The 19,621-nt window shown below is 36.3% G+C and overlaps 1 protein-coding gene across 2 annotated transcripts in view; it reads left to right on the top strand.

Annotated features, from left to right (window-relative positions):
- Positions 1–19,621, top strand: part of FERMT2 (FERM domain containing kindlin 2) — an 88,065-nt gene that overhangs the window by 24,251 nt on the left and 44,193 nt on the right. For both annotated transcript variants that reach the window (XM_077768177.1, XM_077768185.1), the window contains exon 2: positions 8,338–8,571. In XM_077768177.1, coding sequence (XP_077624303.1) covers positions 8,338–8,571 — 234 coding nt within the window. The remainder of the gene's footprint in view (positions 1–8,337; positions 8,572–19,621) is intronic.

Genomic DNA, 19,621 nt, shown 5'->3' with positions numbered 1-19,621 from the left:
ATGGGGCTATGTAGACTGATAAGGCAGTTGGATTTTATTTTGAGTGCATCTGGAAGCTGTTAAAGTCTTTTCAGCAGAGGAATGACATGAGTGTTGAGTAGATCACCTTGGATGTTGTGTGGAAAGTGCTGAATGGAATCGGGAGACTGGTTAGGAAGTTGTTCCAGTGGTCAGTAGAAGAGGTGATAGTGACTGAACAAAATGGGTTCATGCCAGTGGAAATGGGAACGTTTTGGAAATTGAACTGAAAGGCAGATAAATGTGGGGGATGGTGGGAAAAGAAAAATCCATTACTTCTAGACTCTGGTTTGAGCAACTGGCTTGCTGGTTAGTGCTATTCAGTGGTAGTAGGAATAGGAGAAAATTGGGTTGTTTTGGATATATTAAGTTGAAGATGCTTGCGAGACATCCAGATGGAGATATGGGATAGGCAGTATGTTATATAAGCTGGTGCCCATCAGCTTGTACAACCAGCTTACAGAAGGTTGGGTTGGAGATAAGAATTAGAAGTGTTAAGTATATAGATGCCATTTAGTGCCATGGGAATGGGTGAGATACCCTAGGATGCCAGTATAAGAAGTGTGTGGTTCCTAGAATGTGGGAAGGGCAGTAGAGCATAGTTATTTAAAGGATGGATTTGAGATCAATAGACACTTCTTTAATCATAACAGAAAGGCAGAGGACCTGTACAGGTACAAATGCAAGAGGGTTTGTAGATTTGGTTATCATGTAGGTGAAGTAGTTCCAATCTGATAGTTTCAGTGTTTTCTGAAGTAGAATCCGTGATTATCTACATAGAAAGAGGGAGGATAGTCAGGAATTTGAGGAAGGTCGTGAAGGTTGAAATATAGCAGTGGACGAAAGAAACCTAGGATGCCCAGTGGTGTTTTAGACCCTGTTGATCATAAAATTTATAATATAGGCATACTTTGGAGATATTCTGGATTTGGTTCTCAACCACCACAATAAAATGAATATCCCAATAAAATAGTCAAGTAAAATTTTTGGCTTCCCAGGGCAATAAAAAGTTATGTTTACACTATAGTCTGTTAAGTGTGCAGTAGCATTATGTCTAAAAAACAGTACACATACCTTAATTTAAAAAGTTTATTACCAAAAAAGGCTATCATCTGAGCCTTCAGTAAGTCATAATCACTGATCACAGATCACCATAACAAAAATGAAAAATTTTGAAATATTGCGAGAATTACCAGAATGTGACAGAAGCACAAAGTAAACAAATGCAATAAAACAGGGTGTGCCTATAATTATTTCGACCAGTCTGGTTGTGAAATGAAGGAGGGAAGATCCTCTTGAGTTTGGTAGATGGGTGACTAGGTAGTATAATTAAATGGTGCGGTGGAGGAGTTTGAAAGTCTTATTTTGGAGGTCAGGAGGAGGACCCTGGCCTGTGATGCTGACTGGTCTGGTCAGGTTGCGTGACTTGCTTGCGGTGGTGTCAGAACTGCGTGCTTATTAGTAGCTTTGTTAATAGCTTACTAGGATTGAGGAGTTCTTTGCCATCAGTAAGGACAGGGTAAATTCTTGACATGCAGTAGCTATTACTACCTAACTTGTGGTTTTAAGAGGATCCCAAAACAAAAGGAAACAGCAGAAAGTATATATAATATTAGTGCAATAGAAAAGCACCTATTTACAAAAAATAAGGCATGTACCCAGAAAGTGTCTGTGTACTTACAATTTAAAATAAAATGTTGACTTAGCAGAGATTATCTAATGTAAACTTTGCTTCTGGCTTATGGAAGTTATGAGAATGCTAAACAAATTTTGTATTATCCTTCCTGAATAAATATTATTTCTTAAATAGGCAACTAAAAATTAAGTTACTTAAAAGTAACATCTTTCCCGTTTATTTCAAACTGTTACTAATTAGTTACATATTTTTTAAAATGTGAGTACTTGAATAAGTTAATTCAGTTAGCTTCCTATTTGGCCTTTTTTTTTTTTTAAACAATTAAAATTTTTTATTCTTTATTTCATTTATTTTTTTTATAAAGTTTCTTTTGAGAGAGAGAGCCGGGGAGGTCCAGGAGTGAGGGAGAGAACATCCCAAGCAGGCTCCCCTGCTGTCAGCCTGAGCCAAAATCAAGAGTGAGGCACTTAACCAACTGAGCCACCTAGGTGCCCCTAAAATGTTTTAAAAATGAAAATAAATAACTGCATTTTAGAATTGCTTCTCATAATGGTCAAGAAGGAATTGTGGCCCTATTAGGACTAGATTAAATAGGACGATAAGTATATCTCCTTTCTCTGTGTTCCTATTTTCTAGAGTGTAAGGTAGCTATCATTGCATAAAAAAGGACAGTATTTTCCCTAGCAGAAAGCTTTTGAAATACGTGTTTTTCTTTTGTGACTCATGGAGGTAGTAAATGTTTCAAAAGCCATTTGGTAGAATAAGCAATATTTGTATACTTAGCACCCCAATAATGACACCCTAAGCCTTCTGTTCCTTAGAATTACACACATGGTGTCTTTGTAGGATAAATACTCAACTACTTCTTGAATTTGAGAAGCATTCTGTTATAGTCAAGGGGAAAGATGTTTATTCATTCAGTTAGTGTTGTAGCCATTTGCAATTTTAATGATAGGGATTTGAGTGCCTATCAGATAGTGTTACGTGGAACAGAGCACAGCATGGTGGGATCTTTTAAATAAGGGAGGAATACAGGAATAATTCCAGAATCCTGGCAAAATGTGTTTTTTTTAGTTAACTAATTTAAATAAAAAGCTTATTTATTTTTAAATTCCAGTATAATTAATGTGCAGTGTTATATTAGTTTCAGGTGTACAATATTTCAACAATTCTATATATTAGTGCTAGCAAAATGTTTTGAAAAATTAGCACATATTACTAAAATTTATTATAGAAGACCTTTACTGGGTATATGAAACTATAATCTGAATAGTTCTTGAATTCTAAAAACTTACTAAAAAGGCAAAATTTATGAATAAATAATGTTTCTGTCCCTCAAGAAAGAAAAGAGTTACTTTATAGTACATTTTCCCCTTAGGTCTTCATTCTGAGAAAAGTTTGTACTTGTATGTTGCTTCTGACAATCTAGATACAAAATTTTAAAATCACAATATGCCAAATAAAAGAAGGTGGTTACACTATACCTAGAGCATAACTGAAAACTGTAACGTCATAAAAATTGACTATTAGAACATGTGGTCAAGCTCTACCCCTTGGGTGCCGATAAAACAAGTCCCCTTTATGGTGATGCTTACTAACTCCTCCCGTGAATGGCAGGTGCCAGGCCAATTATTTCTGTGTGTATGTCTGAGTGCGTGCGTGCGTGCGTGTGTGTGTGTGTTACATTCAGTTTCTGATGCTGTGTTTGAAACACCAAGGCTGTCATTCTGAAAAATCAGAAATGTTTGTTTTGAACTTGGTTCAGGGCCCAGATTTTGATGTAGAGGGGAGTTACATACATGAAAAGTTGTTCCAAAGTTTTAGATTATGCAAATGTTTCTTTATAAATCCTAATACCACACAAGAAAAATAAACTATTATTTTATTAATCAGTAGCATTTTCATTTGCTTTTCATTATCTATTCAAAATTATTTATAGATGTCCATTTTACTTTTAAAATCAGCATAGGAGCACCGGGGTGGCTCAGTTGGTTTAAGCATCTGACTCTTGATTTCAGCTCACATCATGATCTCACCGTCAACCTCCAAGTTGGACCATGCTGTGCATGAAGCTGCTTAAGATTCTCTCTTTCCCTCTGCTCTTCCTCTGTGTATTTTCTTGCTCTCTCTCAAATAAATGAATAAAATCAGCATAAAGTTTTTATGCTTCTACTCAGTCTTTAATTGGAGGAATATGTATATGTATGTGTTATGTGAAATCGACTCTTGTGCACATAGTGTTTATACCAGTTACCATTGCATATGTTATGATTTAACTCGTCACTGTAGAGACAAGTTGCTCTGTAACGTACTAGGTAACTTAAGTACTTTCAAGAGCTATCTTAACCAAGATATACTGCTTTACACACAAACACACAAAATTTGTTCTGTTTTATAGTTGGCTCTTATGCTTGCCTTGGTGAATGATTCTCAACTGGTATAATATTTTTCTCAGGGATCTGATCAGTGTATAAAATTTGTTTTTGCTGCTTCTGAGTAGAATAGCTGTATTCTTGTGATATCCTGGGTGAAGCCAGTTATGGGACTTGATGTGTAGATATTAGTTTCAAAGTAGGATTCATAGTATAACGCAAAGCCAGCACCAAAGGAAGATTTTCTAGAAGGTGAGAAAACATTGTTTTGGATACTTAGGAGAGCTCAGTCAAGGCTCTAAAAACTGTGACACATTGACTGCTGAAGAGCAAATTAAGGAAAGATGATAATTGTAAATGTGTTTTGAGCTTTACAGGATTATTCCAGTCTCTGTTTAAATGATACTATAATAGCTTTCTCTTTTTTTTTTTTTAAATGTTTTATTTATTTCTAGGAGAGAGAGAGACCGCGTGAGCAGGGGAGGGTCAGAGAGAGAGGGAGTCACAGACTGAAACAGGCTCCAGGCTCTGAGCTGGCAGTCAGCACAGAGCCCGACGCGGGGCTCGAACCCACGAACTGCGAGATCACGACTTAAGCGAAAGTCGGACGCTTACCCGACTAAGCCACCCAGGCTCCCAAATAGCTTTCTCTTCTTAAAAACAAAACTAAAAATACTCCTTGGACTTGCCATCCCCTTTCTGTCCATCTGCCATCCATTATTGTGCTCCTTACTGTAACAAAATACTCAGGAAAAGCTCTTTGTATTCTTTATTACTGTTTCCTCGCTGCCCAGTCATTGCACTCAGACTTTCATCATTTCAACTCCCACTTTAACTTCTTACATAGTCTCTCAGTGTCACTTTCAATTTGCACACCTGTGCCCCTGCATTTCGTCAAAATTATCACTAAAGATTTTGAAACCTAACACTTCGCTGCTTAAAACCAGTTTCCAGACATACACCAAGAATGGTTTAGGCTGGGTCCAGGTATTAGTATATTTGAGAAGTTGCTCAGACAATTCTGATATCAGACAGGCTGAAAGCCACTTCTCTAGTGGCTTCTCCCATCCTCATAATAAAAGATAATACCACTTTATAACCTACAAGTCTCCTGACTAGTTCTCTGATGTCATCTCCTACTATTTTCTTCACTTCCTCCCTCTCCTATATTGGTCTTCTTCAGAGTTGACCAGGACTTTGTTCTTAGCATCACTGTGTCTGTAGTGCTAGAACAGTACCTTCTGGCACATTGTACATGTTCGGTGGATATTTGTTGAATCAATATTTTATGGATGCTGTTTGTTCTTATTCTGTACTAGCGATTACCCTATAATTAAAGCCAATTATGTTCCTGGTGTTTTCATTTAGGAAGGCTACCAAAAGTCCTATTTGAACATCATGTCATAGTTTTTCAGGGTCCAGACATTCTATCTTCCAACATGTCTACTATTTTTACTGTCAGAACACCTGCTTTTCTCAGTTTTTGTCTCTTGGAATATGCACTATTGACACTTTTGATCTTTTTTGGTGTCCTGTTTCTGCTTTTAATTTGTGGAATTTTTCTTTGTTACTTAATATGTTTTCTGTGGGTAAAAAAAAAAAGATTGGTCTTACAATCTAAGAGATTTTCCTCTGTAGGCAAACAGACTACTCATAGGATGTCTAGTACATAATCTTTGGATCTTATCTATATTTATTCTTGCTGGATGCAGGTGGGCTGCTCCTTTGTTGTGAGAAAGGGAGGTGGAATAAATGGGGAGGGTCAGATTTTTAAAGAGGAAGACCAGGGGAGGTACCTGTTTCTGAGGTTAGAGTTTGAAGCCTGCTTAATGCAAAGTTGAGATTTTCATGCATCAAGGGCCTACAAAGTTTTTCTGTAGAAATCTTGATCCAGATATTTGGAGCTTTGTGAGTTTGCTCTGCCTGAGTGAATGGTGGCCAGCTACATGCAGGACAGCCAGAAAATACTAGGAATTTAAGGCTCTGGGAGCAAATCTTTAACCAAGAAAGTGGTCAGGTGCCCAGCTTCTCTTTCCTTAGTGGGACAACTCTTAGGCATGTTCTACATAATTCCTCAGATGGTCTCTGGCAGGACTAAACTCCACTTATCCACAGCAGTCATTGAACCCTTAATGGACTTTTCCCCATCCATCTCACTGTTCATAATTCCCTCAAGTGTGCTTCCCCTCAAAGTGCTCATCTCAAGTTTGCCTTTTGCGGGAGCACAAATGATAGAAGTCCGTGTGTGCAGACTATTGCCGTAATTAGTAGGGTACAACTTTTTCTTCCCTTCTCCCCCCAGTGGGAGGTATGGCTTCCTTAATGGTTTACATTGGCACCGGAGTACAGTCTGGAGAATGGACTGAGATATGGGGAAGAAAGTATTGTATGCCTACCTGCCATTAATTCAGTTCAGCTCAGTCTTACTCAACTTTGTTCATTCTTTGCAGGTTATCTTTTTTTGCCTTAGGTTTTCTGTTCAGGAAGAGAAAAGTAAACTGCCTATAACATGTGTGACAATTTATCTCACAGTAAATGAAAAGGTCCCAACTTTGGTGATTTTCTGTGAGCTAGATCAGATTTGCTGGTTCTAAAAGTTAATTAACAAATTCTGTGCTGGAAAATAATTTAAGATATATTGTGTCACAATTAAGTGAGTACTTATAAGATAGAAGTTCTGTTTCCACAGCAAACTTCAAATAACATAGTTGAGCTTTCCCAAAAACAAATATTAAAATTTCAAAATGGCGCATAATCACAAGTAACATAGTTCTTCCATTAAAGTATTTACTGATTAATTTTTTTTTAACATCTAGGGAATTGAAAGTTTTTTTCCACTTGTGTTTTCTTTCACTAGTAGTTCAGTCATGTGATGTAGTTTTACCATTAGAGAAGGTATTTCTAAGCACATAATCAATGTGGAAATTTTATTTTTTACTACATGAGGCTTTCAGGTTCTATGAGTTGTGTTTTAAAAAGTTCCATATTTGGGGCCTCTGGGTGGCTCAGTTAAGTGTCTGACTCTTGATTTTGACTCCTGTCATGATCTCACTGTTTGTGGGTTTGTTTATGGGTTCAAGCCCCTCTTTGGGCTGTGTGCTGACAGCATGGAGCCCCTTGGGGTTCTCTGTCTCTCTGTCTCTCTCTTTCTGCCCCTTTACCACGGTGCTCTCTCTCTCTTTAAAAATAAATACATAAATATTTTTTTAAGTTCCATATTAGTATATGCTTTTACGCTCATGTTTTTAAAGTTAGCCAGTGTTTCTTTAAAGCTGTATTAAAATGAGTTTTTTATCAGAATCATAATAGTTTTTGTTTTTACTTTCAAGAATGTTATTGTTCAGTTTTTTTTCTTCCCCTGGAAGGCCTTGTTTGGTTATTCTTTTTTTTTTTTTTTTTTAAATATCCTGTCCCCTTTTTAGTTCTTATTTTAATGCATATCTGATCTAAAAAGTCTTAACCTTTATTGCTATTTAAAAACTAGCTGAAGTTGGATTTTATTTTGCAGGTTTATTGTTATCTGCTTTATTGAAGAAAGAAAGATCTTTTGTTTATTTAATTTGATTTCATCTAATTTAATTGCATAAGGCTGTAAAATAGTTTAACAGGTATTAATGTTTTCTGTTATGCTTGTATCAAAATATGGGGGGGTGGGAGTTGGGTCAGTGTAACTTAAAAGTTACTTTTCTTGGAATGTATTTGGGACAACATTCATAGTTGGGAGATAGGTTTTTGGGTTTTTGTTGTTGCTGCTGCTGCTGCTGCTGCTGCTTTCTCTTTCTCATGGATTTTTTTCCCATATGCTCGTATTCGCCTAGGCTACTGGTTTTTGTTCACTCTGATTCTGCGTCTTCTTCAGTACTCTTTACACACCTCAGCATGCATCTGCAGCCTCATAAACAAACCTCAGCCTTCTCACCTGCTCTATCAGAATAGTGTCCATTCCTCAAGGCTGGGCTTAGAATCCACCAACTCCACCTCATTAATTTTTCTGAGTCCAGTCCTCCAGATTCTCTTTGTTCTCTGAATGACTATAGTGTATGTATCCCCTCTTCATGCTGTATGCCCCATATCACACCTGATCTAATAAGCATTATTAGTTACCCTGTATATGACCTTGTTTATGGCCTTTCAAGGGCACAGAGTGTTTTCTCAGCTGTTTAGTATTTCTTTTGTACCGTCACATAGAAGACACTTAGTATTTAATTAGTTGCTTGTATTAAACACCCAATTTAGTTTTCTTCTTGTAACTGGTCTTAAGGTAATCTTAGTGGTTTTTAAGTGTTTTATTTATTGCTTGTTTTTTTATAGATGTAAAAAAAGATTGGTCTGACCATGCTTTATGGTGGGAAAAGAAGAGAACTTGGCTTCTTAAAACACATTGGACCTTGGATAAGTACGGCATTCAGGCAGATGCCAAGCTTCAATTCACCCCCCAGCACAAACTTCTCCGCCTGCAACTTCCCAACATGAAGTATGTGAAAGTGAAAGTGAATTTCTCTGATAGAGTCTTCAAAGCTGTTTCTGACATCTGTAAGACTTTCAGTAAGTATTAAATTCTTCATGAAAGTTGTGTGATGTATATATGACTGATGTTGACACTTAGCTTATTTCGTGGAGTAGGGATTGGGGTGAGCTACCTATGTTTGTATATGTGTGTTTGTTTTTCACTTTATTCTTTAAAATTTTGTATTACTTTAAGATAAAGAAATAATTGAGGTATGATGGAACAGGAGGAGTCTAACATAGGTTCTTTCCCTACTAGAAGTGTACTGGGTAGGTATGTATTATTATGTAATACTTCATTCTGATGACTTAATTTATTTCTTGGGAAGGAGAAGAAAAAAGGCATTATTTTCAGGATATAGCTTTTGCAGTGTTTCCTTCATGTAAGTCACTATTTGATTTTAGTGATTCAGGCAGATTGTGTTACTTCCTTCACTGAAGGTCTTGACATAGCTCTTCAGGAAATGACTATGAGTATTGTCTTCCTTAAGCAGTCTGCAACTTGAACTGTCTTATAGTAATTCTGTTGACACCTTCTGAAGTGAAATGTGGATTACTTTTGGCTGACCCAGTTATATCATGACAGAAAATATTCAGCCATCAGAGAAAACGTGAACTCTTGTCATTTTTACTGGTACATACTTCTGTTGTACCATAGATTTAGGGGAGCTTTAGGACATTAGTATTTTGATCTCATGACTGAAATTACAATTTTTTTAATGTTTAATGAAATTTTTTGAAAAAAAATACAGAAAGCATAAGGAATTATATAAAAATTACCTAATGTCTGTTATCTTAGAATTAATAACTGAAATTTTGCCATTTTGCAAAACTTTTTTTTTTTTAAAGACAGTAATACAGGTAAACTTCTTGAGTCACATTCTCATAATTTCCTTTCACAAAGCTACCACTGTCATAAGTTAGTGTGTATTCTTTTAGTACTTTAAAAATTACATTAACACACACATGCACATGCATTTATCCATATCTGTGTGTGTATAGGTATCCATAAAAAAGATGTTACTGCCATTGCTCTCTGGGTGGTTTTGCAGTTTTGTATTTGTGTGCAGGAGTTTCTCAAGTGGTTGGTTATACAGTAGTCCCCCACTTTTTTGTAGAGGATATGTTTTAAGATCCCCAGTAGAAGCATGGAACCACAGATGGTAGTACCCCTATATATATACTAGATTTTTTCCTATACATACATATCTATGATAAAGTTTAATTTATAAGTCAGGTAAAATAAGAGATTAACAGCAATAGATAATAAATAGAACAGTTATAAAGATACACTGTAATAAAAGTCATGTGAATGTGGTTTCTCTCTCAAGATACCCTATTGTCCTTTATTTTACCTTCTTGTGATGATGTGAGATGATAAAATGCCTACATGAGATGAAGTAAATGATGTACGCATTGTGACATAGAGTTAGGCTACTACTGACCTTCTGATGATACATGAGAAGAATCATCATCTGCTTCCAGACCACAATTAACTGAAACCATAGAAAATGAAACCATGAATAAGGGGGAACTGTGGTACCAGTTTACATTCCAGCCATCAACATATGAAAACCATTATCCCCAAATGTCACTAACACTTGAATATTGTCAGTTTTTAGTGTTTGGTTTTTTGAGTGAAAAAATATAGTATTTCATTTTAGTTTATAAAATTAAGTATGTTTTCATATCTGTATTAGCCATCTAAGGTTCTTGTGTTTTAAAAAACTAGAGGAGGGGAGCCTGGGTGGCTCAGTTAGTGTCTGACTCTTGGTTTGTGCTCAGGTCATGATCCTGGGGTTGTGGGATCAAGCCCCATGTAGGGCTCTGTGCTGAGTGTGGAGCCTGCTTAGGATTCTCTGTCTCTCTCTCTCTCTCTCTCACTCTCTCTCTCTCCCCCCTCCCTCTCCCCCCGCCCCATCTGCCCTTCGTTCACACGCTCTCTTTTTCTCTAAAATAAAAAAAAGAAAAGAGAAAAAAACTTTATTTTTTAGAGCAGTTTTTAGAGCAGTTTTAGGTTCATAGCGAGATTGAGCAGAAAGTACAGAGAGTTCCCATTTACCCTGTGTCCCCACACATGTAAAACCTCCTGCTGTCAACATCCCACACCAGAATGGCACAGTTGATAAACCTACATTAGACACGTCATTATCGTCTAGAGTTCAGGACTTAACACTAGGATTCACTCTTGGTATTATACAGTCTATGGGTTTGGACAGATGCATAATGCCATATATCTATCATAGTATCATACAGAGCAGTTTCATTACCCTGAAAATCCTCTGTGTTCTGCCTATTCATGCTTCCCTCTCTTCTAGCCCCTAGCAGTCACTAATCTCTTTACAGTTATTCCACAGTTTTGCCTTTTCTAGAATATCCTACATTTGGAGTCATTCACTATGTAGTTTCTTCAGATAGCTTTTGTATAGTAATATGCATTTAAGTTTTTTCCATATCTTTTCATGGCTTGATAGCTTATTTCTCTTTAGCACTGAGTAATATCCCATTATCTGGATGTACCACACTTTATTTATCCACTTGTCTACTGAAGAGTATCTTAGATATTTTCCAAGTTTTGCAGTTGTAAGCAAAGCTGCTAAAAACATTTGTGTGGAGGCTTTTGTTTGGACCTGTTTTCACCTCCTTTGGGTAAATACCAACGAGTGTAATTGTTGGATCACCTGGTAAAAATAGGTTTAGTTGTTTAAGAAGCCACCGAACTGTCTTCCAGAGTAGCTGTACCATTTTGCATTCATGCCAGCATTGAATGAGAGTTCTTATTGTTCTGAATCCTTACCAGCATTTGGTGATATTGGTGTTCTGGATTGTGGTCATTCTGGTAAGTGTGTAATGACATTTTATTGTTATTTTTTATTTCCCTGATGACATAAGATGTGGAGCATTTTTTTCATATGCTCATTTGCTATATGTACATCTTTGGTGAAGTGTCTGTTAAGGTCTTTGGCCTATTTTTATAATCAAGTCTTCTTATTGTTGAGTTTTAAGAGTTCCTGGTGTATTTTGGATAACAGTACTTTATTAGATATTCCTTTAGCAGATACTTTATTCCACTCTTTGATTTGTCTTTCCATTCTCTGACAGTTTCTTTCAGAGAGCAGAAAATTTTAATTTTAATGAGCTCTAGCTTATCAGAGCTTAATGAAGTCTAGCTTATCATAGATCATGCCTTTGCATCATATCTAAAAAGTCATCAATAAGCTGAAGGTCATCTAGATTTTTTCCTGTGTTATCTAGGAGTTTTACAATTTTTCATTGTACATTTAGGACTGTGATCCATTTTGAGTTAATTTTTGTGAAGGGTGCAAGGTCTGGGTCTAGATTCTTTTTTTTTGCATGTGGAGGTCCAGTTGTTCTACCATCATATATTGAAAAATTATCTTTTCTCCATTGTATTGCCTTTGCTCTTTTGTCAAAGAGTAGTTGACTGTATTTATATAAGTTTATTTCTGGGCACTATATTCAATTCTATTGATCTGTTTGCCTATCCCCCCGCTCCCTGCCAATAGCACCCTATCTTGATTATGTTGGCTTTATAGTATATCTCAAGGTCATGTAGCATCAGTCCTCCAACTTTGTTCTTCTCTTTCAATATGGTGTTGACTATTCTGGGTCTTTTGCCTTTCCATATAAACCTTAGAATTAGTTTGTTGATATTCATAAAATAACTTGCTGGGATTTTGATTGCATTGAATCTGTAGATCAAGTGGAGAAGAACTGACATTTTAACAATGTTAGTATCTATGAACATAAATAAATGGAACATCTCTTCATTTATTTCTTGATTTCTTTTATCACAGTTTTGTAGTTTTCCTCATTTAGATCTTATACATATTTTGTTTGATTTATACACAACTATTTTTTTTGTTAATGTAAATAGTATCATGTTTTATATTTCAAATTCCACTTGTTCATTGCTGGTGTATAGGAAAGCAATTTACTTTTGTACATTTACCATGTGTCCTGCAACCTTGCTATAATTACTTGAGGGGTGCCTGGGTGGCTCAGTCAGTTAAGCGTCTGACTTCGGCTCAGGTCATAATCTCACGGCTTGTGGGTTCGAGCCCCGCATTAGGCTCTGTGTGGACAGCTAGCTCAGAGCCTGGAGTCTCTCTTCGGATTCTGTGACTCCCTCTCTCTCTGACCCTCCCCTGCTCATGCTGTCTCTCTCTCTCTCTCAGAAATAAATAAAAAAAACATTTTTAAAAAATTTATAATTATTTGAGGAGTTTTTGTTGCTTCCTTCAGATTTTCTATGGGGATGGTGATCTCACCTGTGAATAAAGACTATCTTCTTATGTCCCGGTCTGTATACCTTTTATTTGTTATTCTTACTGCATTAGCTAGTACTTCAAGTAAGATATTGAAAGGCAGTGGTAAGAGAGGATATTGTTGCCATGTTCTTGATCTTAGTGGGAAAATTTCCAACTTTATCACTATTAAGTATGCCCTTAGCTAAAGGTTTTTGTAGGTATTTTTTATCAGGTTGAGAAATGTTCCTCTGTATGCTAGTTTACGAGATTTTAATCATGAATGGGTATTAGACTTTGTCATGCCTTTTTTTTTTTTTTTACATCTTTTGATATGATCATGTGGTTTTTTTTTTTATTATTTAGGTTTCTGATGAGATGCATTAAGTTGATTTTTGGATGTTGAACCGCCCTTGTATATAGTCTGCATAAATCCCACTGGATCACAGTGTATAACTCTTTATGCATTGTTGGAATCTACTTGCTAATATTTTGTTGAAGATCTTTTCATAGATACTGGCCTATAGTTTACTTATAATCCCTTTGGTCTTTGCTATTAGAGTAATGTTTACCTCATAGAATGAATTAGGAAATACTCCCTTCACTTTTATCTTCCATAAGAGATTGTAGAGAATTAGTATAATTTCTTCCTTAAGTGTTTGGTAGATAGGAGAAAAGCTCCTTGACATGGGCCCTGACAGTGAGTTTTTGGATGTAACATCTAAAGCACAAGCAAAAATAAATAAGTAGGATTATATCAAACCAAAAAATTTCTGCACAGCAAAAGGAACAGTAACAAAATGAAAACCTACTGAATAGGAAAAAATATGTGCAAATCATATAACTGAGAAGGGGTTAATATCTGTATTATAGAAGGACTCATACAACTCAATATAAAAAAACGCCCATAAATAATCCAATTAAAAATGGGTAAAGAAGCTGAATAGACATTTTTCCAAAGAAGATACACAGATGGTCAACAGATACATGAAAAATTGTTCAACCTCACTGATCATTAGAGGAATGCAAATCAAAAACACATTGTGGTATTATCTCATACCTGTTAAAATGGTTGTTATCAAAAAGACAAAGAGGTAAATGTTGTCAAGGATATGGAGAAACTGGAACCCAGCCACGACGGAAAACAGTATGGAAGTCCCTTTAAAAATTAAAAATAGAACTATCCTACAACTCAGCAATTCTGCTGCTGGGAATATAACTAATGGAAATGAAACCACTATCATGAAGAGAGATCTGTACCTGTGTGTTCATAGCAGCATTATTATTTGCAATGGCCAAGACAAGGAAACAACCTAAGTATTCACTGATAGATGAAGGATAAAAAAGTTGTGGTACATACCCGCAGATACTCTTTAGCCATAAAAAAGAAGGATAACATTTGTGATAACATTGATGGACCTTGAGAGCATTATGCTAATAAGTCAGAGAAAGACAAATACTGTATAATCTCACTTATATTTTAGAACACAAAACAAAAAAGCAAACTCCTAGATCATATTTATGGTTACCACAGGCAGGAGTTGGGGAGTGGGGAAAGTGGAGGAAAGTGGCCAAAGGTACACACTTCCAGTTATAAGATAAATAAGTACTGGGGATGTGATTTACAACATGATGACTATAGTTAACGTATGGTATGGTATATTTGAAAGTTATTAAGGGTTCCAGTCACAAAGATTTGTGTGTGTGCATGTCTATATGGTGGTTGTTAACTTACTGTGATGATCATTTCACAGTGTACATAAGTCAAGTTATTTTGCTGTACACCTTAAACTTACACGGTGATGTAGGTCAGTATCTTACTCAGTACAACTAGAAAAAAAGTGTTTGGAGGAATTCACCTGTAAACCAGTCTGGCCCTAGTGCTTTCTATTTGTGTGTGTGTGTGTGTGTGTGTTTTTTTCAATGTTTATTTACTTAGAAGAGAGAGAGTGCGAGCAACAGAGGGGCAGAGAGAGAGGGAGAGAAAGAATCCCAGTCAGGCTCCAAGCTGTCAGTGCAGAGCCCAATGCAGGGCTCAGTCCCACAAACCATGAGATCGTGACCTGAGCTGAAATCAAGAGTCAGGCGCTTAACCAACTGAGCTACACAGGCACCCACTTTCTTGTTTTGGAAGGTTGTTAGTTATCGATTGAATTTCTTGAATAGATACAGGCCTATTCAGATTGTCTCTTTCTTTTTTTTTTTTAATGTTTATTTTAGAGAGAGATTGGGGGAGGGGCAGAGAGAGAGGGAGACAGTCCGTGAACTGCGGCGAGGTCATGACCTAAGCCATGTGAAAAAGAACAAAGGACTTATAACCTAAAATCACTTTTCTGCCCTTGTTCTCCCCAGCTCCTATTCACATTAGTGTCACTTTCTACTCTATTGTTTCTGACTTTTAGATCCATAATTCTTTTTTTTTATGTTTTCTTAAATGCTTATTTATTTTTGAGAGGGAGAGATTGAGAGACAGTGCATGAGTGGGGAAAGGGCAGGGAGAGAGAGAGAGAGAGAGAGAGAGAGAGAATCTGAAGCAGGCTCCAGGTGCTGAGCTGTCAGCACAGAGCCCTGTACGGGGCTCAAACTCACAGACCGTGAGATCATGACCTGAGCTGAAGTTGGATGCTTAACTGCTGAGCCACTCAGCTGCCCCTGATTCCATAATTCTCAATAATATGCCATTATTTCTTGATTTATCAGCTTTAGATATCTGTTCACTTCTTTTTGCTCAAATGTTTCTTTTCCCCTTATCATAACTATTATGATTTTTGACTAAATAATTACTATTTACATTATTTCAACAAGGTAATTATTTTTACTTGGTGAACCAAAGTGTATACTTTATCCTCTCATATGCCTTCTTGTTTATCATTTGCTTAGTTTTCAAACTGTATCAGTTGCTTATTCTTCTGCATTCTACATTCTCTGTGATGTCATCTCCTCTCTCCTCCCTCCCCGCTCCCCCCCACTTTTTCTCCTTCTTAAACACTCAGCTGCTCAGTACTCCTGCTCCAGTCTGAAGTGGATGTTTTCTAGGCTAGTCATAGTTCCAGGACTTCCCTTTACCATTGTCTAGGCGCAGTGTCTTCTCCTCTCATATTTAATCTTTGCGTTTTCCCCAGTATTGATGTGCTTACTTACTTTGGTACTGTATCATCTGCACAGTAAGAAAAAAAGTGAATGGGATGTAAATGTTTGAGATGTTACCATTATTTTGTCCTTTGATACAATTGTTGGTTTGAAAATTATTTTTCGTCAAAATTGGGGAGTGTTATTAAGTTGTGTTTTGGCTTTCAGTGTTGCTATTAATACTCCTGACAGTGTTCTTAATTTTTATTTTCATCCTTTTGTAGACTCTTTTTTCCCCTCTGGAAACTAATTTCAGGATCTTTTCTTTTCTCTGCCTTGTTGAAATTTCATGGTAATATACCCTAATTCCTCTTTTTTTGTTTTCTCTGTTCTCTCTTTTACTCATTATTGATGAGGCATTGCTATTAGATTGATTCTTTTACCTGACTTAACACGCTTCTATTGGATTTTTTTATTGTGGCTATCAAATTTAAATTTCCAGTGTTTTATCTTTTATCTGGATGTTTGTATTCATAAATACATTTAAGATTTGTGGACTTTATATCAGTTAAACCTCAAAAAGAAAAAAGAATTAAAACAAAAAGGACCCTCTCCCCCACTGTTAATACCCAAGATCTTTCTTTTTTTTCTTTCTTTAAATTTTTTGAGTATAGTTGACACAATTTTACATTTAACAACATAGTGAATAAGTTTATACATTATGCTGTTGTATCTCCCACTACTCTTCACATATTTTGCCTATCCCTTCCAGCCAGCCCCTCGCTCTCCGGTGACCATCAGTTTGTTCTCTGTATTTATAGGTCTGATTCTGCTTTTTGTTTGTTTATGATTTTTTTTAGATTCCATATATGTGTGAAATCGTATGGTATTTTTAAAAAAATTTTTTTAAAGTTCTATTTTTTGTTTATTTCTGAGAGAGAGAGACAGCGTGAGCAGGGGAGTGTCAGAGAGAGAGGGAGACACAGAATCCAAAACAGGCCCCAGGCTCTGAGCTGGCTCTCAGCACAGAGCCCGAGACGGGGCTTGAACCTACGAACTGTGAGATCATGACCTGAGCAGAAGTCGGACGCCCAACCGAGCCACCCAGGCGCCCTCGTATTTGTAGTTTCTCAATCCGACTTACTTCACTTAGCATAATACTGTGCTTTGGGTCCATCCATGTTGTTGCAAATGGATGATCTCATCCTTTTTATGGCTGCAAAATATTCTGGTGTGTGTGTGTTCATATATACATGGATGTGTAACGTGTAGTATATATATGCACACACACTCCACATCTTCCCTATCTGTTCATCTATCACTGGACATAGGTTGCTTCCATATCTTGGCTATTATAAATAATACTGCAAATAAACGTAGGGGTGTATATGTCTTCCCAAATTAGTGTTTTCATTTTTCTTGGGTAAATACCCCATAGTGGAATTATTGGATCATATGGTAGTCCTTTTTTTAATTTTTTTAGGAAATTTTTTTCCTAAAGGTAGTTTTTTATTTTTTTAGGAAATTCCGTACTGATTTCCACAGTGGGTATATTAATTTACATTCCCACTAACAGTGCACGAGGGTTCCTTGTTCTCCATGTCCTTGAGAACACTTGTTATTTGTCTTGTTGATTTTAGCCATTCTGACCAGGTGTTTGGTGATATCTCATTGTGGTTTTGATTTGCATTTCCCTGAAGGTTAGTGATGTTGGGTATCTTTCCATGTATCTGTTGGCCATCTATATGTCTTTGGAAAAGGTCTGTTCAAATGGATTTCTGCCCATTTTTTAATTGGATTGATTTTTGGTATTGAGTTGTATAAGTTCTTTATATATTTTGGATGTTAACCCTTCACTGGACAAATCATTTGCAAGTATCCTCTCCCATTCAGTAGGTTGTCTTTTGTTTTGTTGATGGTTTCCTTTGCTGTGGAAAAGCTTTCTATTTTGGTATTGTCTCATTTTCGTTTTTGTCTTAGGACACATAGCTAGAAAAATGTTGCTATGGTCTTTGTCAGAGAATGCCTGTATTGTCTTCAGGATTTTTATGGTTTTAGGTCTTTAATCCATTTTGAGCTTATTTTTGTGTATGGTGTTAGAAAGTAGTCTAGTTTTATTATTTTGACATATAGCTGTGCATTTTTCCCAGCACCATTTATTGAAGAGACTGTCTCCCCCCTCCCTGGCCCTTTTTTTGCTTCCTTTGACACAGCTTAATTCACCATATGAGCATGGGTTTATTTCTGTGCTCTTTGTTCCATTGACCAGTGCATTTATTTTTATGCCAGTACCAAAGTGTTTTGATTACTGCAGTTTTGTAGTAGATCTTGAAATCTGGAATTGTAATACCTTCAGCTTTGTTTTTCTTTCTCAAGATTGCTTTGGCCATTTAGCGTCTTTTGTGGTAACATACAAATTTTATTGTTTGTTCTATTCTGAAAATGATGTTGGCATTTTTGTTTTTGTTTTCTGAATGTTTATTTACTTTTGAGAGAGAGACCAAGACAGAGGGTGAGTTGGGGAGGGGCAGAGAGAGAAGTAGATGCAGAATATGAAGCAGGCTCCAGGCCTTGAGCTGTCAGCACAGAGCCCAATGCGGGGCTCAAACCCACGAACCGCGAGATCGTGACCTGAGCTGAAGTCAGATGCCCAGTGACTGAGCCACCCAGGCGCCCCGATGTTGGCATTTTGATAGAGGTTATATTGACTCTTTCTATTGCTTTGGGTAGTATGGACATTTTAGTAATATTAATTCTTCCAGTCCATGAATATGGAATATCCTTCCAGTTGTTTGTGTCATCTAAACTTTCTTTCATCAGTACTGTATAGTTTTCAGAATATAAGTCTTTCACCTCTTTGATTAAGTTTATTTCTAGGTATTTTATTCTTTTTAGTGCATTTATTAAATGGAGTTATTTTCTTAATTTCTCTGTTATTTCGTTATTGAAATATATCTGGAAACACTACTGATTTCTGGGTATTAATTTTGTATCCTACAATTTTACTGATTACCTCTAGTAGTTATTTGTCAAAGTCATTATGATTTTCTGTATATAGTATCATGTCATCCGCAAATAGTGATACTTTAAACTTTTCTATACCAAATATGAATGCTTATTTTTTACTGCTGTTTCTAGAACTTCTAGTACTTTGTTGAATAAAAGTGGTGAGACAAGACACCCTTGTCTTGTTCCTGATCTTAGGAAAAGCTCTCCGTTTTTTGCCACTGAATATAATGTTAGTTATGGGTTTTTCATAAATGGCCTTTATTATGTTGAGGTATGTTCCCTCTAAACCCACTTTGTTGAGAGTTTTATCATGAACGGATGTTGAATTTTGTCAGATGCTTTTTCCTCATCAATTGAGATGATTATATGATTTTTATCCTTTGTTGATGGTGGTTGGTGAATCATGTTGATTGATTTGTGAATATTGAACCATCCTATATCCCCAGAATAAATCCCACTTGATCATTGTGAATGATCCTTTTAATGTATTGTTGAAAGAGTTTTTGTTGAGGACTTTTGCATCTCTTCATCAGTGATACTGGTCTGTAGTTTTCTTTTTTTGTGGTGTCTTTATTTTTGGTATCTGGATAATGCAGCCTCATAGAATATATTTGGAATCTTTCTTTCTGTTTTTATTTTTTGGAATATTCCGAGTAGAATAGATATTAAATATTTTTTAAATATTTCGTAGAATTCACTCACAAATCCATCTGGTCCTGACTTTTATTTTTTTTGGTAGGTTT

Source organism: Crocuta crocuta, unplaced genomic scaffold, assembly GCF_008692635.1.
Source record: "Crocuta crocuta isolate KB4526 unplaced genomic scaffold, BGI_CrCroc_1.0 scaffold10, whole genome shotgun sequence".
Lineage (NCBI taxonomy): Eukaryota > Metazoa > Chordata > Mammalia > Carnivora > Hyaenidae > Crocuta > Crocuta crocuta.
The sequence above is the reverse complement of the archived record's forward strand: the minus strand, read 5'-3'. Positions and strand labels throughout refer to the sequence as shown.